General features: G+C 47.7%; 1 protein-coding gene across 1 annotated transcript; it reads left to right on the plus strand.

Annotated features, from left to right (window-relative positions):
• The first annotated feature begins 495 nt into the window (after nt 1-495).
• Nucleotides 496-4,508, plus strand: LOC139274014 (probable G-protein coupled receptor 139). The gene is made up of 2 exons (XM_070891070.1): nt 496-565; nt 3,604-4,508. The coding sequence occupies exons 1-2, from the start codon at nt 496-498 to the stop codon at nt 4,506-4,508; spliced, it is 975 nt and encodes a 324-aa protein (XP_070747171.1).
• Nucleotides 4,509-25,944: the final 21,436 nt, after the last annotated feature.

A 25,944-nucleotide genomic window follows, 5' to 3' on the forward strand; every position in this document is an offset into this window, starting at 1 on the left:
CACCAGCGATGTTACAGTACGGTCATCATCAGTAATCTTAGAATCATAACCACTAATTTTAGAGTAGCGTCATCTCCAGTAATGTTAGTATAGGGGCACACCAGTAATGTTAAAGCCCATTAATAATCACGATACAGAACAATTGTAATTATGTATAGCTTTCACTAAAGTAATATTAGGTTGCAAGAATCTGATGCAGAATCCAGGAGGGAACTTCTCTTGAGTGTAATATCCCTCTGGGTTTATTTTCCTTTAATTGATTTAATGAATGGGGTTTCACAGATGGAGGTGTACAGTTTCCCCTTGGGCCTCCGCCGCGTTGTAGTGGAAAATTTACCCTTGTTTGTTCAGTGACTGGAACTAACCCCAATTATTGCACAACCTGATTTTCTCAGCGGGGCACCGATTGTCGTATAAAGGGCGAGCGTTAACAGATCTCAGAGGAACTACAGTCAGAATCGTGAAGCTGGGCAGCAGTCAGATATTCTTCCAAAAATGGTACGGCCAACAATGTTGCAGTTTACGGGCATTTACTATCCTTTCCTCGCAGCTTTCGGTGTTCCCGGTAAGTCAATATATCCTGTTGCCTAACAGCTTTTGTCAACGTCACTGTTAATGATTGTATTGCAGATTCCGAGAATTTCTTCATTGCAGCCATTGATGCACTGGGAGAAGTCGATGAATATCAGAGGGAATCTCCCCAGTCCGTGCAGCCGCTGAAGCGCTGTTCTGGTTGCTGGTGCTTGGGTGTCGGGAGCTTAACTTTGGTCCGTATACTGAGGGAGGGCGAGGCTGATGCCCAGGCCGCTCTAACGGTACATAGTTCACTACAGCTTAGTATAACCATCACATATGTGCCTTTGTTTTCTGACTCCATTAAGCTGATAATCCCTTGTACTGCAGTCAGCATCACCCAGCAGGGGACTGTGAAAGATATTTAGAACAATAATTGCCGCTCAGGGCGCTGCTTCCCTCCCCTTAGCTGCCAAGAATCTTCGCGGCTCCACCAGCTTCCGCTCTGTGAACGAACAGCTCCCTCCGCGTGATTGTAAATAGAAAATGTGCGGAACTTTGACCCATACTTAAAGTTTGTGTCAGCTGGATGCTTTATTTCAACTGATATATTTCTGGTAATTGTTTGGAAATTATATGTAATTCAGCTGACACCCGATGCCACTCCCCGGATCCACTACACCAATTAAACCGATGAAATTCAATGCAAAATCCCATCGATTACTCCCTGCGGCATTACCTTATAAAACTGGCTTCTTTCATCACTAAGCACCATTCTCAAGGTGGAATGGTTTAAGTGCTCCACACTGCATTGAAATATGTGTTTGGATGTATGTAAGGGAGTCCGCTTCTTTATTGTTTCTCGAATATGAACAAGTTGCAGAACCTTCGAAGGATCCCCTTTTAAAGGGCTATTAGCTCTAACTGTACTATCCCTGCGAGGTACTGCAGCTTGGCCTGGACCACAAAGTTAGAGTGTCAAGCCTCAAACTGGTATCAGGGGCAATAGCGATTGGAATAACAATCGTGAGAGATGTATGACGGACGGCTGATCCAATGTCGCACAGATTCAAAGTTGGTCTCCAACCTCGTACCCAGCCCTTGATCCATCTGTGCCTGGGTGTCGGTGTAGGTGCGGTCGCTCCCCGTTACAATTTACCCGATTGATTCCGAGTGACCCTTAGCCACAGCCCCGACAACATCTGACTGAAGTAAAAACATAAAATGCTGGAAATCTCAGCGGGTCAGGCAGCATCTGTGGAGAAAGAAACGGAGTTAACTTGTCAGGTCGATGACCCTTCGTCAGAAAAGGCAATATTTCGAAAAGTAACAGATTCCTAAGGAAGTGCTGCGGCCCTGAAAAGGGGAGGAGCGGGCAGATGGAAAAAGCAAAATAGCAGGTTATATGATGGGTGAAGACAGAATGGATTTGATAGACAAAGAGGATGATAGGCTGAATTGAGATGGTAATAGCACAAGTTAGGAAACAAAAGGTGAGTCTAGATGGGGTATGAATGGCGGACAAATTGCCAGCTACCATGGAAAACAGAGGGAAACAAAATAAAAATAAAGGAGGGCGAAAGGTTTTGTAAAAAAACAGGCGAGGAAAGGGAGCAAAGTGTGGGGAGAGGTTATGGTCTTAAAGTGTTCAACTCGATGCTGAGTCCAGAAGGCAGCAAATTGCCTCAACGAAAGATGACGAGCACTTCCTCGAGCTTGGTTTGAGCTTCATTGGAACAGTGTAGGAGGCAGAGTATGGAGAGGTCAGAGTGGGAGTGGAGTGGAGAATTAAACTGACAGGCGACCGGTAGCTCGGGGTCACCCTTGCGGAATGAACAGAGGTGTTCCGCAAAGCGGACACCCAACCTACGTTTGGTCTCCCCAATGTAAAGGAGAACGTTCGACTGGAATTTGGTGGTCTCTGGGTTCTCAGTCCCTCGATATTGAGTGTAGAATGATGTACTACTTTTACACAAAATGTCATCGCCATTCGACTTTATAAAAATGTAAGGGAAGACATCTTAACTTCTCCTAAAATACCTGTTAGATTTACCTGAGTTCCCTGGTACTGATTATTTACAATCTATATTAACGACTTGGGAGAAAGGACCGATTGTAATGCAGCCAAGTTTGCTGGCAATACAAAGATGGGACAAAAAGCAATTGTGTGAGGAGAACACAAAAATCTGCAAAATGACATAGACAGACTAAGTGACTGCGCAAAAATTTGTCAGATGGAGAATAATGTTGGACAGTGTGAGGTCGTCCACTTTGGCACAAAAAAATCAAAGAGCAATTTATTATTTAAATGGAGAAACTTTGCAAGGTGCCGCAGTACAGCGGGACCTGGGGGTAAGTGTGCATGAAACATAAAAGGATAGTATGCAGGTACAGCAAGTGATCAGGAAGGCCAATGGTATCTTGGCCATTCTTGCAAATTGGAAGGAGTATAAAAGCAGGGAAGTCTTACGACAGCTATATAAGATACTTGTGAGGCCACACCTGGAATACTGCGTGCAGTTTTGGTTTCCATATTTACGAAAGGATATACTTGCTTTGGAGGCAGTTCGCACAAAGTTCACTAGCTTGATTCCGGGGATGAGGGGATTGACTTATGAGGAAAGGTTGAGTAGGCTGGACCTCGACTCATTGGAATTCAGAAGAATGAGAGGTGATCTTATCGAAACGTATAAGATTGTGAGGGGGCTTGACAAGGTGGATGCAGAGAGGATGTTTCCACTGATGGGGAGATTAGAACTAGAGGGCACGATCTTAGAATAAGGGGCCGCCCATTTAAAACATGAAGTGGAGAAATTTCTCCTCTCAGAGGTTGTAAATCTGTGGAATTCGCTGCCTCAAAGAGCTGTGGAAGCTGGGATTAGAATAAATTTAAAGAGTAATAGACAGTTTCTTAAACGATAAGGAGATAAGGGATTAACGGGAGCGGGCGGTAGAGTGGAGCTGAGTCTATGATCAGATCAGACATGATCTTATTAAATGGTGGAGCAGGCTCGAGGAGCCGCATGGTTTACTTCTGCTCCTGTTATTATTTCTTATGTTCTTAAGACCCCCTGTCCCTCTCTCTTACAGCGAACCTACTGACAATCATGATCCTCTCCCGAGGAAACTGCGGCCTTTCCAAATGTATCTCTGTCTACATGGTGGCCATGGCAACAGCAGATCTCCTGGTCATGATCTTCAATGTAATAGTGTATCACATTTGTACATATCACTTTCCACATTCCTTCCTGTCCTACACTGCCGTTTGTAAGTTTATTATTTACATCAATTGTACCAGCCTGTATATGTCGGTGTGGTTTACAGTCTTGTTCACAGTTGACCGATTTGTAGCTGTATGTTGTCAAAAGTTTAAAACAAAGTATTGCAGAGTGAGAACGGCAGCCGCGGTTATAACAACGCTCTCTGTCCTGATCTATTTCCAGAGCATCCCATTTTTGTTCGCTTATAAATTTGAACGAATAATTAACAATATTCATTGGGGTTGTCGCCCTAGAAGTGACTTTTTTACTTCGCCTGCAGGAGTCGGATTCTCATGGATGCTAAGTGTATTAACGACATTGTTCCCGTTTGCTCTGATATTACTGTTTAATTGCTTAACAGTCAGACGCATTTTAGTGGCCAGTAGAGCCCGCAGGGGCCTCCGGGGTCACAGCAGTGAGAATCAGAGCGATCCCGAGATGGAGAATCGAAGGAAATCTATTATTTTACTATTCAGCGTATCGGGCAGTGTCATAGCGTTGTGGCTGACACCATTGGTTAGTTTTTTAACTAGCGGACTGACAAACACAGCGCATTACCGAGGTGATTACAAAGCTCCTGCTTACATCGCCACAGAAACAGGATATATGCTCATCTATTTGAGTTCATGTACAAACACATGTATCTATGCAGCTACTCAAACTAAATTCAGGGAAGAGCTGAAGAAAGTGGTGAAATCTCCTTGGACATTGATTCTGATATTCGTTAAAAAATAAAGAATGGAACCAAAGTATGCTATCCAAACTACAGCTAAATTAAGCCCGTGTTCCTGTTTAGAATGGCCGTCTTTCTGTTCGGACGAAAATGGTTTGTTTTTGTGATAATGAACAGGTATCAGCAAACGTTTCTCCCAATTTGTGCCGTACGTATGATATCTTCTGCTTTCTCCGGCTGAACATCATCGATTCCCGCTGCAACAGCTATCATCGCGTTCAAGATTCAAAGAGTTTTCGTATAAATGCAAGTTGAAGTTTTAGACTAACTGATAATGTTGTTTGCTGTGACTAGTCAAAAGCTCCGTTACCAACTATAACAAGATTCGCAAATGGCACAGATTACCAAAGCCATAAAAAAGCAAACCAAGCACTGGGGTTCATTTCTATGGGGATACAATGGAAAACAGAGAAGTTATGTTGAAATGCATGGAAACGTGGTTAGACCATACTTGGAATACTGAGCATAGCAGTGGTCTCCATCTTATAAAACGGGTATACAAGTACACTAGAAGGTGAAAAAACGACTGATGGAGAGAGTAGGACTTGACTCATCAATGTGACTTTAGACATCTTTGTACACAGATATTTGCTAAACATCTCAACTGGTCATCACAATGTTGAAATGTTCGAAGAGAGGAATTAAGCATTCGACCCAATCAGTCATAGTCCACGTTTACCCAACACCCTAAAAAATATTTTCAATCACTTTATCAGCTCTGTCTCAACATCCATTCAACCTACATTTCTTTATCGATCTTCTCAATTTAATCTTGAATATTGACATATTTTCTGACTCGATTAATGCCACAACCCTCCCTGTAAAAAGGGTTCTCCTACTATCAGGTATCAATTGCTTACATTTATTCTTTAATCTATGGCATTTCTTTACAGATTACACAACTAATGGAAGCAGCCTGCTTACACCTGCCCTGTCCCATCCCTTCTTAACGCCAATCACCTGCGTACTACAGGACAAATGATATTAGCCTGGTATCAACGCACAATCTATTCAAAGTTAGAAAAGTGTAGCTAAAATTGTTAATTGATACCTTCATTTTGGAGATGGTTGTGTTCTTGCTTGTCCTGAACAGTGAGAAGAAAGTATTTGAGAGCTTGGTTATACAACAAATTAGGACATTCAAGGGGAGATTCCAGTCAAACACGCCCAGACCCCGGATCCATTGGTAGGTCGCTAGAAAGGGCAGGTTTGGCTTGTATGAGATATTTGGTGTTACATTGGGGGGAAAATTGCGATTGGAGGCTTCCTTCGGACGAATACGTCCGACCCGAAACAAGTCTGCGAAACTCCCTGTCTTTCCCCGAGATACATAGAATTTCGGTCTGAAGCCTTCATTCACTGCGTACGCAGATATGACTTTCATGTACACACGTCTATGTTGCAATGACGTGGGCCTGGACCACCAGTCACTATCTAGAATTCTGATTGATGAAAATGGGAACTCGCTTTGTACGAGTTCCCATTACAATCAATGAGAATAAACCCTAAAATAAGAAACACAGCACAAAAAAAATAAAAAAACTAATCAAATACTTAACATCAATTGAAATTAAATGCAATTAAATGTTTCACAGCAAATTTTATTTTTTATTTTCTAACGTGTTTTCATAGGGTTCAAATAAACTTACCTTAATGGACCGAGTTTTTAACATAAAAATAAATGATTAAATTACATTATTTACGCACCTGCTTTTAGCAGACGTAAAAGTTTGAAGGCGATTCACTTTGCATGAGTTGGACAAATAGCTCAATCTCTGGAGCGTGGTCATTGTTCTCCCGGGCATGCGTTCCATCCACCCTGAGAAAGTTTGACAGATCAAAAAAGCTTTTCGGTGCATGCGCATTGCTCTCCAAAATCTGGCATTTTCGCGGCATCTCCAGGTCCGTGCACACTTGGCGAGACCGCAATTATCCGCCCATTGCTGTATGTGCAGAAATAATGTGTGGTCCATGAAGCAACCAGCATGTGATATTCATGAAGAATATGTCCTGAGGAATGGTTCCAAAACATGGTCAGTCACGCTGACAACATCACTGGTAAAATGGTTAATGTGGCTCGAGAGAGTGAGATCATGTGTAAAACCAAAGGGTGGAGATCAGCGTAAATGTCGAGATAGATATATGATAATGATGAGATGTTCTTTCGTGATAGCCTTATGTATTCTAATGTCAACAGAGGAGGCACAGTAAGGAAAGGATTAATCAGACTGCCCTCAACTGTGATACGGCATTGGTTCCTCTTTATATTGTAATAATGTCAATCTTTTGCCTTAGCATGTTAAGTACGGAAGTATAAATCACTCTAAATTACCACTTGGCTGATGGGTCAAGGCTGACTGCAGGATGAAGGACTAAAAGATCTAACTGTTTACAGATTCATAAATCTCAGAGAATGTTAATCATTTCAGAAAGCGCGGGATGATGCTGGTCTGCAAGCGAAAGCATCTTGGCACACATCATCATTTTAATAGACATCAGTAATACATAAACAAAACAAGACTCATAACTCAAAGTTTTACTTGGTAGGATTGCAATTATCTTGATCAAGAGTGAAACAATCGATAACCTAACGAGCTAAGATTATAAAGAAATAAATGACGGTATCCGATTAAAAATGAAGTCATTCAAATCGGCCAAACTAGTGGGAGAACAGAAGATTGGGAAGCTTTTAAAAGCAAGCAAAGAATGACTAAAAATTATTAAGAAAGCGAAGATAGACTATGAAAGTAAACTTGCACGAAATATAAAAACAGATGGCAAGAGTTTCTATAGCTATATAAAAAGAAAAAGTGTGGCTAAAATAAATGTTGGTCCCTTAGAGGAGGAGACCGAGGAATTAGTAATGGGGAACATGGAGATGGCAGAAACTCTAAACACGTATTTTGTAGCTGTTTTTATGATGGACATTAACAATATTCCAACAGTGGATAGCCAAGGGGCTATAGGACGGCGGGGGTCTGGGTGCGAAGGGGGGGAGAGGTGGGAGCACTTAACGCAATCACAATCACCAAGGAGGTGGTGCTAAGTAAGATAATGGAACTAAAGGCAGATAAATACCTTGGACTTGATGGCTTGCATCCTAGGGTCTTAAGAGAAGTTGTGGCAAGTATTGTGGATGCATTGGCTGTAATTTACCAAAATTCCCTTGATTCTGGGGAGGTGCCAGCAGAATGGAAAACTGTACATGTGACGCCCCTATTCAAAAAAGGAGGCAGACAAAAAGTAGGAAACTATAGACCAGTTAGCCTAACATCTGTGGTTAGGAAAATGTTGGACTCCATTATTAGAGAAGCAGTAACAACACGTTTGGAAAAGCTAAATTTGGTCAGGCAGAGAGATCATGGAGTTATGACGGGGAAGTCATGTTTGACAAATTTTCTGGATTCTTTGAAGATATAAGGAACAGAGTAGATAAAGGGAAATCAGTGGATGTGGTGTATTTGGAATTCCAGAAGGCATTTGACAAGGTGCAACTCAAAAGATTACTGCACGAGATAAACGTTCACGGTGTTGGGATTAAACATGAGCAGGGACAGAGGATTTGCTGGGCAGTGGGCGTGAAAAGGGGCGTGGCAGTGGACGGGACAGTGTGCGGGGCAAGTGATGGGACAGTGGGCGTGGCAGTGGGAGGGGCAGTGGGCGTGTCAAGGGGAATGGCAGTGGGCGGGGCAGTGTGCGGTACAAGGGACGTGGCAGTGGATAGGAGAGTGGGCGGGGCAAGGGACGGGACAGTAGGCGTGGCAGTGGATGGGGCGGTGGCCGGGTCAAGGGGAGAGGCAGTGGGCGGGGCAGTGTGCGGGAGAAGGGGCGTGACAGTGGGCGGGACAAGGAATGGGGCAAGGGACGGGGAAATGAGCGGGACCAGGGGTGGATTGTGGGTGGAGCATTGGGCGTGGCATTGGGCGGAGCAAGGGTTCTGGCGTTTCGCAGGACAGTGGGCGGGGAAAGGGGCGGGGCAAGTGGCGTGGCAGTGGATGGGACAAGGGGCGCGGCAGTCGGCGTGACAAGAATCGGATCAGTGGGCGGCTCAAGGTGCGTGACATTGAGTGGGAGAGTGGGAGGGATAAGGGGCGGGCAGCGGGCGGGAAAGTGGGCGGAGCAGTGTGCAGGACAGGTGGCGGAACAAGGGGCATAGCAGTGGGCGAGTCAAGGGGCGGAGCAGTGGGCGGCGCAAAGGACGGGGCATTGGGCGTGAGAATGGGCGGGACAAGGGGCGAGAGACAGGGAGGGACAAGCGGCGGGACATTGGGCTGGGCAGTGGGCTGGACAAGTGGCGGGCCTGTGCGTGGGACAAAGGGCGTGGCAGTGGGCTGGACAAGGGTCGGGATGTAATGTATTTAGATTTCCAAAAGGCATTCGATAAGGTGCCACAACAAAAGGTTACTGCAGAAGATAAAGATACGCGGAGTCAGAGGAAATGTATTAGCATGGATCGAGAATTGGCTGGCTAACAGAAAGCAGAGAGTCGGGATAAATGGGTCCTTTTCGGGTTGGAAATCGGTGGTTAGTGGTGTGCCACAGGGATCAGTGCTGGGACCACAAATGTTTACAATATACATAGATGACCTAGAAGAGGGGACAGAATGTACTGCAAAAAAATTTGCAGATGACACAAAGATTAGTGGGAAAGCGGGTTGTGTAGAGGACACAGAGAGGCTGCAACGAGATTTAGATAGGTTAAGCGAATGTGCTAATGTTTTGCAGATGGAATACAGTGTTAGAAAATGTGAGGTCATCCACCTTGTAAAAAAACAGTAAAAGTGAACATTATTTGAATGAGGAAAAATTACAACATGCAGCGGTGCAGATGGACCTGGGGGTCCTTGTACATGAATCCCAAAAAGTTAGTTCGCAGGTGCAGCAGGTAATCAGGAAGGCGAATGGAATGTTGGCCTTCATTGCTAGAGGGGTGGAGTTCAAAAGCAGGGAGGTCCTGCTGCAACTGTACAGCGTATTGGTGAGGCCGCACCTGGAGTACTGCGTGCAGTTTTGGTCACCTTACTTAAGGAAGGATATACTAGGCTTGGAGGCGTTACAGAGACGAATCACTTGGCTGATTCCGGAGATGAGGGGGTTACCTTATGATGATAGATTGAGTAGACTGGGTCTTTACTCGTTGGAGTTCAGAAGGATGAGGGGTGATCTTATAGAAACATTTAAAAAAATGAAAGTGATATTCAAGATAGAGGCAGAGAGGCTGTTTCCACTGGTCGGGAGACTAGAACTAGGGGGCACAGCCTCAAAATACGGGGGAGCCAATTTAAAACCGAGTTGAGAAGGAATATCTTCTCCCAGAGGGTTGTGAATCTGTGGAATTTTCTGCCCAAGGAAGCAGTTGAGGCTAGCTCATTGAATGTATTCAAATCACAGATAGATAGATTTAAAACGAATAAGGGAATTAAGGGTTATGGGGAGCGGGTGGGTAAGTGGAGCTGAGTCAACGGCCAGATCAGCCATTATCTTTTGAATGGCGGAGCAGACTCGAGGGGCTTGATGGCCTACTCCTGTTCCTAATTCTTATGTTCTTATGTTCTTATGACATTGGGCCAGATAGTGGGCGGGGCAAGTGGCGTGGCGGAGGGCCGAATAAGGGGCGGGGCAGGGGGCGTGGCAAGGGGCGGTTCAAGGGGCGTGGTTGTGGACGGGACAGTGGGCGAGGCAAGAGGCGTCGCAGTGGGCAGAACAAGGGGCGGGACATTGGGAAGGGCGGTGGGCTGGACAAGAGGCGGGGCAAAACGCATGAAAGGGGGCGTGACAGTGGGAAGGGCAGTGGGCGGGGCCATGTGCGGGACAAGGGGCGGTGCAAGGGGCGTGGCAGTGGTCGAGACAAAGGGCGAGACATTGGGCAGGGTAGTGGGCTGGACAAGAGGCGTGTAAAAGGGCGGGAAAGAGGGCGTGGTAGTGGGCGGGGCAGTGGGCGGGGCCAGGGTGGAACAGTGGGCGGTACATTTGGCGTGGCAGTCCGTGGGACACGGGGCGTGGCAGTGTGCAGGGCAAGGGTCTGGACAAGGGGCGGGGCGGTGGGCGGGACAAGAGGCATTTCAGTGGGAAGGACAGCGGGTGGGGCAGTGGCCGGATAGTGGGCGGGGCATTCGGCGGGAAAGTGGGCGGGGCCAGGGGTGGAATAGTGGCCGTGCATTGGGCGGAGCAAGGGTTCTACTGGTTCGCGGGACAGTGGGCGCGGAAAGGGGCGCGGCAAGGGGCGTGCTGGTGGACGGGACAAGGGGCGCGGCAGTGGGCGTGACAAGGGGTGCGGCAGTGGGCGTGACAAGGTTCGCGTCAGTGTGTGGGACAAGGTGCGTGACATTGAGTGGGAGAGTGGGTGGGACAATGGGCGGGCAGAGGGCCGGAAAGTGGGCGGAGCAGTGTGCGGGACAGTTGGCGGGACAAGGGGCGGGAGAGAGAGAGGGACAAGCGGCGGGACATTGGGCTGGGCAGTGGGCTGGACAAGCGGCGGTCCAGTGGGTGGGACAAAGGGCGTGGCAGTGGGCTGGAAAAGGGTCGGGATGTGATGTATTTAGATTTCCAGAAGGCATTCGATAAGGTGCCACAACAAAAGATTACTGCAGAAGATAGAGGTACGCGGAGTCAGAGGAAATGTATTAGCATGGATCGAGAATTGGCTGGCTAACAGAAAGCAGAGAGTCGGGATAAATGGGTCCTTTTCGGGTTGGAAATCGGTGTTTAATAGTGTGCCACAGGGATCGGTGCTGGGACCACAACTGTTTACAATATACATGGATGACCTGGAAGAGGGAACGGAGTGCAGTGTAACAAAATTTGCAGATGACACAAAGATTAGTGGGAAAGCGGGTTGTGTAGAGGACACACAGAGATTTAGATAGGTTAAGCGAATGGGCTAAGGTTTGGCAGATGGAATACAATGTCGGAAAATGTGAGGTCATCCACCTTGGGAAAAAAAAACAGTAAAAGGGAATATTATTTGAACGAGGAGAAATTACAACATGCTGCGGTGCAGAAGGACCTGGGGGTCCTTGTGCATGAATCCCAAAAAGTTAGTTTGCAGTTACAGCAGGTAATCAGGAAGGCGACTGGAATGTTGGCCTTCATTGCGAGATGGGTGGAGTACAAAAGCAGGAAGGTCCTGCTGCAACTGTACAGGGTATTGGTGAGGCCGCAGCTGGAGTACTGCGTGCAGTTTTGGTCACCTTACTTAAGGAAGGATATACTAGCCTTGGAGGGGTTATAGAGGCGATTCACTAGGCTGATTCCGGAGATGAGGGAGTTATCTTATGATGATAGATTGAGTAGACTTGGTCTTTACTCGTTGGAATTCAGAAGGATGAGGCGTGATTTTATAGAAACATTTAAAATAATTAAAGGGATATTCAAGATAGAGGCAGAAAGGTTGTTTCCACTGGTCGGGGAGACTAGAACTAGGGGGCACAGCCTCAAAATACGGGGGAGCCAATTTAAAACCGAGTTGAGAAGGAATTTCTTCTCCCAGAGGGTTGTGAATCTGTGGAATTCTCTGCCCAAGGAAGCAGTTGAGGCTAGCTCATTAAATGTATTCAAATCACAGATAGATAGATTTTTAACCAATAAGGGAATTAAGAGTTATGGGGACGGGCGGGTAAGCGGAGCTGAGCCAACTGCCAGATCAGCCATGATCTTTTTGAATGACGGAGCAGGCTCGAGGGGCTAGATGGCCTACTCCTGTTCCTAATTCTTATGTTCTTATGTTCTTATGACATTGGGCCAGGTAGTGGGCGGGGCAAGTGGCGTGGCGGTGGGCAGGATAAGGGGCGTGGCAGGGGGCGTGGCAAGAGGCGGTTCAAGGGGCGTGGTTGTGGACGGGACAGTGGGCGGGGCAAGGGGCGGGACATTGGGAAGGGCAGTGGGCTGGACAAGAGGCGGGGCAAATCGTAGGAAAGGGGGCGTGGCAGTGGACAGGGCAGGGGTCGGGGCCAGGGGTGGAACAGTGGGGGGGCAAGGAGCGTGACTGTGTGCGGGCATTGGGCGGGACCATATGCGGGACAAGGGGCGGTGCAAGGGGCGTGGCAGTGGTCGGGACAAGGGACGAGACATTGGGGAGGGTAGTGGGCTGGACATGAGGCGTGTCAAAGGGCGTTATAGGGGGCGTGGTAGTGGGCGGGGCAGTGGGCGGGGCCAGGGGTGGAACAGTGGGCAGTGCATTTGGCGTGGCAGTCCGCGGAACAAGGGGCGTGGCATTGTGCGAGGCAACGGGCGGGGCAGTGGCCGGATAATGGGCGGGGCATTGGGCGGGAAAGTGGGCGGGACCAGCGGCGGAAAACTGGGCAAGGTCGTGGGCGGGGCATTGGGCGGGACAGAGGGCGGACAAGCGGCGGGACATTGCGCAGGGCAGTGGGCAGGACAAGGCGCATGTCTGTGGGAGGGACAACGGGCGTGACATTGGGCCGGGTAGTGGGTGGGGCAAGAGGCGCGGCGGTGGGCCGGACAAGGAGCAAGGTACTGGGCGGGACCGTGGGCGGGACCAGGGCCAGGACCGTATGCGGCACAAGGGGCCGGGCACTGGGCGGGGCAAGACAGTAGCTGTGGGCCGGACAGTGGGCGTGGCAGTGGGCGGGACAAGGTGCGTGGCAGTGCGCGTGTCATGGGTCGGGGCCATGGGCGGACAAGGGGCGGCACATTGGGCATGGCAGTGGGCTAGACAAAGTGCGGGGCAAAGGGCGGGGCAGGGGGCGTGGCAGTGGGCGGGGCAGTGTGCGGAACCAGGGGTTGAATAGTGGGCGGGGCAATGAGCGTGGCAGTGGGCGGGCACTGGGCGGGACGGTGTACGGGACAAGGGTCAGGGCAAGAAGCGGGGCAATGGGCGTGAAAGAGGGTTGGCTGTGGGCTTGGCAGTGGGAGGGGCCAGTGGTGCAAAAGTGGACGGTGCATTTGGCGGGACAAGTGGCGTGGCAGTGGTCGGGGCAAGGGGCGGGACAAGAGGTGGTGCATTTGGCGAGACACGGGGCGGGGCAATGGGCGGGCCTGTGGGCGGGTCAAGGGGCGGGGCAATGATCGGACAGTGGGCGGGGCATTGGGCCAAATATTGGGCGGCACATTGGGCGGGACAAGGGGCGGGTCAAGGGGCGGTGCAGTGAGCGGGACAAGGGGCATGGCATTGGACGGGACAGTGTGAGGAACGAGGTGCGGGGCTGAGGACGGGACAGGGGGCGTGGCAGCGGGCTGGGCAGTGGGCGAGACCAGGGGTGGAACAGTGTGCGGTGCATTGGGCGTGGCAGTGGGCAAGACAAGGGGCGTGGCAGTGGGCAGCATAATGGTTGGGGCAAGGGGCGGGAGAAGGGACGTGGCAGTGGGCGTGTCAAGGTTCGGGGCAGTGGGCTGGACAAGGGGCGAGAAATTGGGCGGGGCAGTGGGCGGGACAGATGGCAAGGCAGTGTGCGCGACAGTTAGCGAGAAAAGGGGCGTGACAGTGGGCGAGTCAAGGGGCGGGCAGTAGCCGGACAATGGGCGGGGCATTGCAGGGACAGTGGGCGGGACAAGCCGCGGGACATTGGGCAGTGCAGTGGGCGGGGCATTGGGCGGGACAGTGGGGGGGACAAGCGGCGGGACATTGGGCGGGGCAGTGGGCTGGACAAGGGGCGTGTCAGTGGGTGGGACAAGGGGCAGGACATTGGGCAGCGTCCTGAGCGGGTCAAGGGGTGGGGCGGTGGGCCGGACAAGGAGCCCGGTACTGGGCGGGACCGTGGGCGGGACAAGGGGCAGGACCGTGTGCGGGACAAGGGGCGGGGCAGTGGGTGGGGCACAGGGCGGGACAAGAGGCATGGCTTTGGGCGGCACAGTGGGCGTGGCAGTGCGCGGGACAAGGTGCATGTCAGTGTGCGTGTCAAGGGGCGGGTCATTGGGCAGGACAGAGAGCTGGACAAGGGGGTGGGCAATTGGCGGGACAGCGGGCGTGGCAGTGGGCGGGGCATTGAGCGGAACAAGGAGTTGAATAGTGAGCGGGACAAGTGGCGTGGCAGTGAGCGGTGCAATGTGCGTGGCAGTGGTCGTGTCAAGAGTCGTGGCAGTAGGCGGGACACTTTGCACGACACTGGGTGGGAGAGTGGGCACGACAAGGGGCGAGGCAGTGGGCGCGGCAGTGGGCAGGTCAGGTGGCGGGAAAAGGGCGGGGCAGTGTGCGGGACAGGGGCGTGGCAGTGGGCGAGTAGCGGGACTAGGGGCGGGGCAGTGGGCGGGACAACGGGCGTGGAAGTGGGCGGGACAAGTTGCGGGACTTTGGGCTGGGTATTGGGCGGGGCAAGAGGCGAGTCAGTGGGCCGGACAGTGGGTTGGATTGTCGGCGCGGCAGCGGGCCGGGCAGTGGGCGTGGCAGTTGGCGGGACAGTGAGCGGGACAATGGGTGTGGCCGTGGATCGGGGCAGTGGGCGGGCCACGGGGAATTCTTGTGACTGTCTAAGAATAGGGAGGATAGGCAGAAGGAGAACCCAAGGACAGTAGAGATAAGGAAGTCTGAAAAACATCACGAGGCCATGAGTAAGCCCCTCACGATTGCCCAAAGAAAACGGAAGTGAATGAAAAAAAAAGTTTCCCTAGCGACGCTATACTGCGCATGTATAGCTTGATTTTTTTTAGTTGATTTTCTTTGCCGCGTTTTGAGAAGCTCTGTGAGGGTCGAGGACAGAGAAAAGAGAAAGCATTTGTGGTTGAACGCTCTGATTTATCTGTTAGTAATCGACATTCTTCGAATTTTTTTTCCATTTAAAATTATTTTCTGTACTGTTAGTTACACTGGCAATAATTTAGCAAGTTAAAAATATTGGGAACAAAACTGATAATTACTGGTAATTCAAGTTAAAAATTTAGCAGTAGCAATTTGTTTAATAAAAATGGAGGGATCAGTTGAGAGGCACAGGGCGAAGCTCTTCAGCGAGGAGGCCAATAAGACCCTCATGAATGTTGTCAGGTGGGAGGATCTGACATGGGGTGGGCATGGGAAACCTCCACTCAGTGCATATCGGAGGATTTAGTCTGGCATTGCCGACGTGGTCACGTCGGCATCTAATGAAGCGCGCACACCGGACCAGTGCCTCAAACGGTGGAAGTGGCAGCTGCCAGAGTAAGTTGAAATGTATATTTATGTATTATTTAATGATCTTTGGAAATTGTAACTACAATCGGCAAGGTTATTTCATTACATTTAAACATAACTAAATTATGACTAAATTTATGCACCCCAGCATAAATTTGAATGCTTTAGTATAACATATGTTATTTTATTCATATGCAACGTAATGCTAATTTGTAATTGTACATTTAAACCTGTCAGTCTTAAAAGTCTGATATGTCTTAAATTGCCTGATCCATTTCCTCATGCCATGCAATGTTATCGTATCATATACAGAAGAAGATATCTGTCAACAATATTGAGCAACACAGAACGGGCGGGGGCTCTACCATGATGGACTGTTTACGTGCTTATGAGGAGCTTGCGGTGGCCTTCGTGGGGCCAGAAAGCCGTTCGGTCACAACCTATGAACAATGAGAACTGTACATTGTGCAATGTGTGAATCATTCGTAAATACTAAAAATATTGTTGTTACGCATGTAATGTTATGCAATTGTAATGTAATTTGATATATAATTGTGATGTCCTATTGATCTTCGAATGAGGTCATGTTAGGCCATGTTAAACGTGGTGATCCCTTGTGCATATGGGGTAATGGAAAGCATTCTAATGTTTTGAGTTCATGAAAAATTGTAATGCATTGATTTGAATTGTTAAACGTTGTTTATCAATTTAAAGGTGAAGTGGTCGTCGAGTCAGTGGAGTCCACTAACACTGAACCGTCTCAAACTTCACAGGAGGATGAAGAAGAAGAGGAGTCACTGCATGCGCCTGTTGCTGTGAACCAGCAGGAGCAGGAGGAGGAGGAGATAGAAGAAGAAGATTTTTTTGGTGGCAGAGGAACAACCTGCGGCCATCTCGGTTGAGATGGAAGAAGCCCTGGGACATAGCAGTGTACAGGTGGCGACGCCAAGGTGCGTCATATTGCAAACGCCGACCCCACGGAGGTCCGTTCAGCGTGGTAAGCAATCGCCTACCATGGAGGGCCAGACAGAGAGCTTCATTTTCCTGTGCAGGAAGACGACCGCGATAGGTCGTGACCTTATCCAGGGGCTTGCGAGATTCTCTGCGAACTGAATCCAGTTCCCTGCAAACTGTAGCCAATTCCCAGCAACCTGGAGTGAGTTCTGCGAGAACTTCTCAAACAGATCTTCTGAGCAGTCATAGACTGCAAGGGAGACCTTGGAGGCTGTTCATCAGCAGACAGCCACAACCAATGTCCTATGCCATGCGTTGCTGGCTGGACACGACGCTGCACCCCAAGGTGTCATATCTGCTCGCAGTGAGACCCCCGAGAATGCAATCAAGTACGGAAGGCACAGTTGCTCCTGACTCGGAAGTAGAGCCTCAGGCTTCCGCTTCCTCTCCGTCACCTCCACCACAGCAGGAAGTCTTGCCGTCCCACTCTGCAGGACGTCTTGGTGTCGGTCTGCATAGACCAAAACGGATGGGTGGGGTGCGAACACGGGGTGGGGCTGGACCTGGAGGGAACCGTGGCTGCAGGTAGGGAGGGGGACGTTTTTTCACAGCTTGTTCACTTGTTCAATTGTTCTTTTTCCTGTTTTATTGGTTTTGTTTGTTGTTATTGGTTAATTGTTACTTGTTAATTGTTAACATTTTGTATTTGAGGGAAGGATGGGTTGGTGCGGAGGGCAGGGGGCGGGGAATATGGAGGGATAGTTTTTCTATTTTTATTTGCGTTTTTGTTAATTAAAAAAATTTCTTCAATTCAATAAATTGTGTGTGCCTTCTCTCTGAGTTATCAGCTATACAGATGTTATTCCATATCTGAGCATCGTATTAATGTATGAGTACTTTAGTAAAACCTTCTAATAAATTCTATTATATAAAACCTATTCACTAAAAACCTATATAAAACCTATTAACTGAAAACAACGTAATAATATCTATATGAAAAATGACAGCTCATCCTCATTAAAAAGTGGAGCACAGGATTGATTAAGTAATAAAAGGCAAAATGGGAAAAGGCAAAGTGGGTGGTAATCGGCCAATAAAGTAACAAAGGATGGTCTAGAGGAGGTGTTAGTGGGAACAGTAGAACCATTACCAGCATCTGATGCCCCAGACAATGGGAGCGGTGCTTATGATCCGATTTGTTGAACGTACTTTTGAGGCCGGAAGACTATAAAATCCCTAATGGAAAGAGAGGGTGCGGAGCCCTTTTAATCAGACCAGGCAGCTTGGCCATCACGGATTGATTTCCTGTGCAGTTTGAATTCGGGAAACAAGGGATTAATTCAAAAACCAGCTTCTCACATCTTTTCAGCGCCAGAGAAAGCAGGACGCACTCATATGCAGGGCAGAGTGTGTTTCACGATGACGTACAAATTGATCCTGAATGTATGTTTATCCCACCTGAAGTGAGCTCATGCGTGCAGCAAGGAAGATATTCTGATCAAGTTTGGCCGAAAACGAACACGGGTTTAGGTTGTGCAACGAGACACAGAGCCGAGTACATCTGAAAACTTTAATTTTACTTGGTTGGGTGAATTTCACTTTGCTCCTGTGAAACTCTGGGATTTGGAAGCTATGGGAACACGGCGCGAAATCACACGTTTTATTTGAAATATTTCTGTTATCTCGCATGTTGACCGTCTGTGAGAAGCAGATCTTTGACAAAGGATAGCAGGGCTCGTCCGGGATTTAAACCCGGGATTTCTCGCATTTCAACTCTGGATATCCCTAAGCGAGATTCATACCCCTAGACCAACGAGCCGCCGACAGCAAGGAGCGTAGCTCTCAGATTCTAACGGCAGTGAGGAAAGCTATTCGGCCCATTGTGCCTCTGCTATGTCTCTGAGAGTGCTGTCTAAATAGTCCCCCTGTCCATAGTCCTATTAATTTTTCCCTTTGAAGAATATATTATTACTTTGAGACAGGACATGACCAAAGTGCAACATCTTGACAATAAAAGCTGAATATGGCAATGAGGTGCAATGTGATTGGTAAAACAGCCAGACACGTGAAAGGTTTGATCCAATAACGCAGAGAAAGGTATTCGAAACCCACGCGTGCAGAGCACAACCCGTCGTCTTAACCTCTCGGCCAACTCATCTCCCGTTTGCAGCAACGTTAGCCATTCAATCTCCTGCTTTTGGCATCCAAACAGAGATAATACGCAAGGATGTCCCGTTTACCGCTTGTCCTGCCCGCACAACCAGATCGACACTGTTGAAATGTGTCATCAGCTTCTTAATCAAGCATTATTTCAGGTGAGTGATATATTTGTTTTTGAGCCAGATTCACAACAGATGATATAAAATTTCACTTAGCAAGTTAATTGACCACGGCAGGACTCAAAACTGCAATCTTCTAACAAACGCGCGATGAGAAACGAAGTCAGATGCTTTATCCATTAAGCCAGGCGGCCGCTGCCGTTTGTAAACAATTGTTGTTTACTATATTGGGAGCAAAATCGGGGCAACAACTGTATGGACGAATGGATTTAAGAAAAGATGAGCATGTTTCAAGTAATTGAACACATGCGCTTGGATCTGCATTCGCACTGGTCCTGGGAACGCAAGGTAACTTGGAAGACAACAGCTTAACAATTCGGTCATCACAGCTGAAATCGCATTACTTTTAAAAATACACAGAATAATCCGGTGCGATGAGAAAACCCGCTTAAAAGAGAGAGATTATGCATGGGAACTGACAACCATCCCTTCTAAACAGGCACAGAATGATTCGGGACTACAAGCAAATCCCCTTTACACAGATGCAGCTGATCCTGAACTGACAGCACATCCCATTTAAAAGAATGAAGTGAGATTTCTATCATCTAATTAGTCCTTTCTCATTACACATCTCGGATGGCGAGCCCCCTAGTTGGTGTGTCGACATATTGGTCTAGCAAACCGTCCCTAATATACTCCAGGAAATCCTCCTCCACCGTATTGCTATCAGTGTGGTTAGCCCAATGTATATGTAGATTAAAATCACCCATGCTGTGCCTTTATTGCATGCATCCCTAATTTCTTGTTTGATGCTGTCCCCAACCTCACTACTACCGTTAAGTGGTCTGTATACAACTGCCACTTTTCTGCCCTTTGCTATTCCACAGCTCCATCCATACAGATTCCACATCATCCAAGCTAATGCCCTTCCTTACTATTGCGTTAATTTTCTATTTAATCAACAACACTACCCCACCTCCTTTTCCTTTCTATTTATCCTTCCTGAATATATTATTAATTTGAGACATTACTGATCAAAGTGCAGCATCCTTGTCAGTAATAGGTGAATTTGTCCATGAGGTTAAATGTGATTGACAAAACAACCAGAGGGGTCAAATATTTAACACACTAACGACGAGGATGGGATTCGAGCCCTCGTGTGCAGGAAACAGTGGATTAGCAATGCATTGCAATAACCTCACCGCCATCACGTCTTCAATTTATACCAATGTCAGCCCTTCAATCTCCTGCTTTTTGGATCGAAACCGAAGTAGCGTGCGACAAAAGTCTACTTCACCACAGATCGACAAAGACGAAAATGTGGCATCAGCTTCTTAAAGAAAACTGCCTTACTTTACTTCAGGTGAGTGACTGTACGAAAAGGTTGGTTTTGCGAAAGATTCAGATCAGAGAATATAAAATTTCACACCGCAAGTTAATTGACCGTGACAGGACACAAGTTTGCAATCCTCTGATAATGTCGAGTGTCGAACCGAAGTCAGATGCCTCATCCATTAGATCACGTGGCCACTGCCGCCAGCATAACATTTGTGGTTGTGTATATTGGGAGCAAACTAGGGGCAACAGCTTTATCAAGGAGTGAATTTAGGAAAAGATGAGCATATTTCATAAAAACATAGAAACATAGAAAATAGTTGCAGGAATAGGCCAGTCGGCCCTTCGAGCCTGCACCACCATTGAATAAGATCATGGCTGATCATTCCATCAGTATCCTTTCCTGCTTTCTCTCCATACCCCTTGATCCCTTTAGCCGTAAGGGCCATATCTAACTCTCTATTGAATATATCCAATGAACTGGCATCAACGTCTCTCTGCGCTAGGGAATTCCTCAGGTTAACAACTCTCTGAGTGAAGAAGTTTCTTCTCATCTCTGTCCTAAATGGCCTACCCCTTATCGTAAGACTGTGTCCTCTGGTTGTGGACTTTGCCATCATCGGGAACATTCTTCCCGCATCGAACCTGTCCAGTCCCGTCAGAATCTTACAAGTTTCTATGAGATCCCCTCTCATCCTGCTAAATTCCAGTGTATAACTGCCCAGTTGATCCAGTCGCGCCTCATATCTCAGTCCCACCATCTCGGGAATCAGTCTGGTGTACCTTTGCTGCACTCCCTCAATAGCAAGAACATCCTTCTTCAGATTAGGAGACTAAAACTGAACACAATATTCCAGCTGAGGCCTCACCAAGGCCCTGACCAACTGCAGATGAACAGATGCACGGCGATCTGAGTGCGCACCGGAGCAGGCTACCCCAATGTAACTTGGAACACAATAGTTTAACAATTCGGTCATCACAGCTGAAATTGAACTCCGTTTAAAAATATATAGGATGATCTGGGATTATGAGAAAATCCGTTTTAAAGGGACAGATTATGAACCCGAACTGACAACCATCCCGCTTAAACAGACACAGAATGATCCAGGACTGCAAGCACATCCCTTTTGCACATTTGCAGAATGATCCTGGACTGACTGCAGTTCCCCTTTAAAAGAACAAAGTAAGATTTCCATCATCCCTGAAGGTAATTGTGCAGTGCGTGGGTGAGCGTGGGGCTCACCCACGCACTGGGACTGGGACGGTTACTGAAGCCCCAGGTGATAGACAGATAGGAAGGAGGGAGGGAGGTAAAACCAACTCAGAAAGAAGCCAATTTAAAATATATATATATATTTAACATTTTAAGAAAATAAATCAATTTAAATGCTACTTTAAAAAATTGAACATGATTTGCTTTCAATAAATAAATTACACATTAATAATCTATATATTTTGATTGATAAAAGGGTGCGTGTTTGAATAGATTATATTGCAAATCATGGGGTTCAGTCCGCAAATACCCAAACACAGTTTGCCCATGGTGGACGACAAGATTTGGGCTGCAATGGCGATCTTTTAAAGTGGCGTGTGTCTTTCTGCTGTTGTTCAGATATGCAATGTCAGGATCCGACTGCAGCTGCTTGTGCTGTGAAAGAGGTCAAAAGAAATAGAGCCCAGTGCAGGCAGGACAGAAAAAGCACATTTATTGTGAAAGTTAAAAAGCAGTGATTTATACATTGTATACAAATACTTTGGCCAGAGTCCTATAAAAGTCACAGCAGGGAGTCCGGGGCCCAGCGTCGAGGAGGTGCGTGGTGAGGCAGTCGGGATTAAAGGCACAGCAGTGAGTCCGGGGAGCAGCGTCGAGGAGGTGCGTGGAGAGGCAGTCGAGACTTCGGCGAGAGACCTACAAAGGCACAATAGGGAGTCCGGGGGCAACGTCGAGGAGGTGCGTGGAGAGGCCTAGCTTGTGAAGCTACAGGGAGAAAGCAAAAAAGAAGTAGAAAAAAATAGAATGATGGCGTCGCAGCCAAGGGGGTAAGTGATTGGCTGGTGATTGGTGAATAGTTTTTCTTTTTTTTCATCGAAAACAGAGAGTAAACTTAAGCATTTTTGTTGCCAATTGAAGTGTATCTAAGGGTTAAGTCATGGCAGGAGAGCTCGGACACGTGATATGCTCCTCCTGTACTATGTGGGAACTCAGGGACACTTCCGGTGTCCCTGACGACCACGTGTGCAGGAAGTGTATCAACCTCCAGCTCCTGACGGACCGCGTTGTGGAATTGGAGCTGAACGTGGATTCACTCGGGAGCATCCACGATGCTGAGAATGTCGTGAATAGCACGTTTAGTGAGTTGGTCTTACCACAGGTAAAGGGTCCACAGCCAGACTGGGAATGGAAGACCAAAAGGAAGAGCAGTGCAAGGAAGGTAGCGCAGGGATCCCCTGTGGTCATCCCCTTGCAAAACAGATACACCACTTTGAGTACTGTTGAGGGGGATGACTCATCAGGGGAGAGCAGCAGCAGCCAAGTTCATGGCACCATGGCTGGCTCTGCTGCATAGGAGGGCAGGAAAAAGAGTGGGAGAGCGATAGCGATCGGGGATTCAATTTGAAGGGGAATAGATTGGCGTTTCTGCGGTCGCAACCGAGACTCTAGGATGGTATGTTGCCTCCCTGGTGCAAGGCTTAAATATGACTCGGAGCGGGTGCAGGACATTCTGAAAAGGGAGGGTGAACAGCCAGTTGTCGTGGTGCACATTGGAACCAACGATATAGGTAAAAAAAACGGGATGAGATCCTACGACACGAATTTAAGGAGCAATGAGCAAAATGAAAAAGTAGGACCTCAAAAGTAGTAATCTCGTGATTGCTACCCGTGCCACGCGCTAGTCAGAGTAGAAATCGCAGGATAGCTCAAATGAATACGTAGCTTGAGCAGTGGTACAGCAGGGAGGGATTCAAATTCCTGGGGCATTGGAACTGGTTCTGCGGGAGGTGGGACCAGTACAAACCGGACCGTCTGCACCTAGGCAGGACTGGAACCAAAGTCCTAGGAGGAGTGTTTGATAGTGCAGTTGGGGAGGAGTTAAACTTATATAGCAGGGGGATGGGAACCAATGCAGGGAGACAGAGGGAAACAAAATGGAGACAGAAGCAAAAGACAGAAAGGAGATGAATAAAATTGGGGAGCAGAGAAACCCAAGGCAAAAATCAAAACGGGCCACTTTGAAGCAAAATTCTATACGGTCAAAGTGTGTTAAAAATGAAAGCCTGAAGGCTCTGTACCTCAATGCGAGGAGTATTCGCAATAAGGTGAACGAATTAACTGTGCATATAGCAGTTAATGGATACGATGTTGTTGGCATCACGGAGACATGGCTCCAGGGTGACCAAGGCTGGGAACTCAACATCCAAGGGTATTCAACATTTAGGAAGGATAGACAGAAAGGAAAAGGAGGCGGGGTGGCGTTGCTGGTTAAAGAGGAAATTAATGTATTTGTAAGGAAAGACATCAGCCTGAATGATGTGGAATCGGTATGGGTGGAGCTATAGAATACCAAAGGGCAGAAAACGCTAGTGGGAGTTGTGTACAGACCTCCAAACAGTCGTAGTGATGTTGGGGAGGGCATCAAACAGGAAATTAGGGGTGCATGCAATAAAGGTACAGCAGTTATCATGGGTGACTTTACTATGCATATAGATTGGGCTAACCAAACTGGAAACAATACGGTGGAGGAGGATTTCCTGGAGTGCATAAGGAATGGTTTTCGAGACCAATATGTCGCGGAACCAACTGGGGGGAGGCCATCTTAGACTGGGTGTTGTGTAATGAGAGAGGATTAATTAGCGATCTCGTTGTGCGAGGCCCCTTGGGGAAGAGTGACCATAATATGGTAGAATTCTACATTAGGATGGAGAATGAAACAGTTAATTCAGAGACCATGGTCCAGAACTTAAAGAAGGGTAACTTTGAAGGTATGATGCGTGAATTGGCTAGGATAGATTGGCGAATCATACTTAATGAGTTGACAGTGGATGGGCAATAGCAGATATTTAGAGACTGCATGGATGAACTACAACAATTGTACATCCCTGTCTGGCATAAAAATAAAAAAGGGAAGGTGGCTCAACCGTGGCTATCAAGGGAAATCACTGATAGTATTAAAGCCAAGGAAGTGGCATGCAAATTGGCCAGAAATAGCAGCGAACCCGGGGACTGGGAGAAATTTAGAACTCAGCAGAGGAGGACAAAGGGTTTGATTAGGGCAGGGAAAATAGAGTACGAGAGGAAGCTTGCAGGGAACATTAAAATGGTCTGCAAAAGCTTCGATAGATAAGTAAGATAAAAAGGTTAGTAAAGACAAACGTAGGGCCCCTGTAGTCAGAATCAGGCGAAGTCATAACTGGGAACAAAGAAATAGCAGACCAATTGAACAAGTACTTTGGTTCGGTATTCACAAAGGAGGACACAAACAACCTTCTGGATATAAAAGGGGTCAGAAGGTCCAGTAAGAAGGAGGAATTGAGGGAAATCCTTATTGATCGGGAAATTGTGTTGGGGAAATTGATGGGATTGAAGGCCGATAAATCCCCAGGGCCTGATGGTCTGCATCCCAGAGTAGTTAAGGAGGTGGCCTTGGAAATAGCAGATGCATTGACAGTCATTTTCCAACATTCCATAGACTCTGGATCAGTTCCTATGGAGTGGTGGTTAGCCAATGTAACGCCACATATTTAAAAAAGGAGGGAGAGAGAAAACAAGGAATTATAAACCGGTCAGGCTGACATCGGTAGTGGGTAAAATGATGGAGCAATTATTAAGGATGTCATAGCAGCGCATTTGGAAAGAGGTGGCATGATAGGTCCGAGTCAGCATGGATTTGTGAAAGGGAAATCATGCTTGCCAAATCTGGAATTTTATGAGGATGTTTCCAGTAGAGTGGACAAGGGAGAACCAGTTGATTTGGTGTATTTGGACTTTCAGAAGGCTTTCGACAAGCTCCCACAAAGAGATTAATATGCAAAGTTAAAGCACATGGGATTGGGGGTAATGTGCTGACGTGGATTGAGAACTGGTTGGCAGACAGGAAGCAAAGAATAGGAGTAAATGGGTACTTTTCAGAATGGCAGGCAGTGACTAGTGGGATACCGCAAGGTTCTATGCTGGGGCCCCAGCTGTTTACATTGTACATTAATGATTTAGACGAGGGGATTAAACATGGTATCTCCAACTATGCGCATGACACTAAGTTGGGTAGCAGTGTGAGCTGCGAGGAGGATGCTATGAGACTGCAGAGTGACTTGGATAGGTTAGATGAGTGGGCAAATGCATGGCAGGTGAAGTATAATGTGGATAAATGTGAGGTGATCCACTTTGGTGGTAAAAAGAGAGAGACAGACTATTATCTGAATGGTGGCAGATTAGGAAAAGGGGAGGTGCAACGAGACCTGGGTGTCATGGTACAACAGTCATTGAAGGTTAGCATGCAGGTACAGCAGGCGGTTAAGAAAGCAAATGGCATGTTGGCCTTCATAGCGAGGGGATTTGAGTACAGGGGCAGGGATGTGTTACTACAGTTGTACAGGACCTTGGTGAGGCCACACCTGGAGTATTGTGTACAGTTTGGGTCTCCGAATTTGAGGAAGCACATTCTTGCGATTGAGGGAGTGCAGCGAAGGTTCACCAGACTGAATCCCGGGATTGCGGGACTGACATATCCAGAAAGACTGGACCAACTGGGCTTGTATTCACTGGAGTTCAGAAGAATGAGAGGGGATCTCATAGAAACGTTTAAAATTCTG

Source organism: Pristiophorus japonicus, chromosome 9 (assembly GCF_044704955.1).
Source record: "Pristiophorus japonicus isolate sPriJap1 chromosome 9, sPriJap1.hap1, whole genome shotgun sequence".
NCBI classification, from domain to species: Eukaryota; Metazoa; Chordata; class Chondrichthyes; family Pristiophoridae; genus Pristiophorus; species Pristiophorus japonicus.

Coding starts and splice junctions, on each gene's coding strand:
- LOC139274014 (XM_070891070.1), top strand. CDS start 496: ATGGTACGGCCAACAATGTTGCAGTTTACGGGCATTTACTATCCTTTC. Junction 566..3,603: donor CGCAGCTTTCGGTGTTCCCG/GTAAGTCAATAT, acceptor TCTCTCTTACAG/CGAACCTACTGACAATCATG.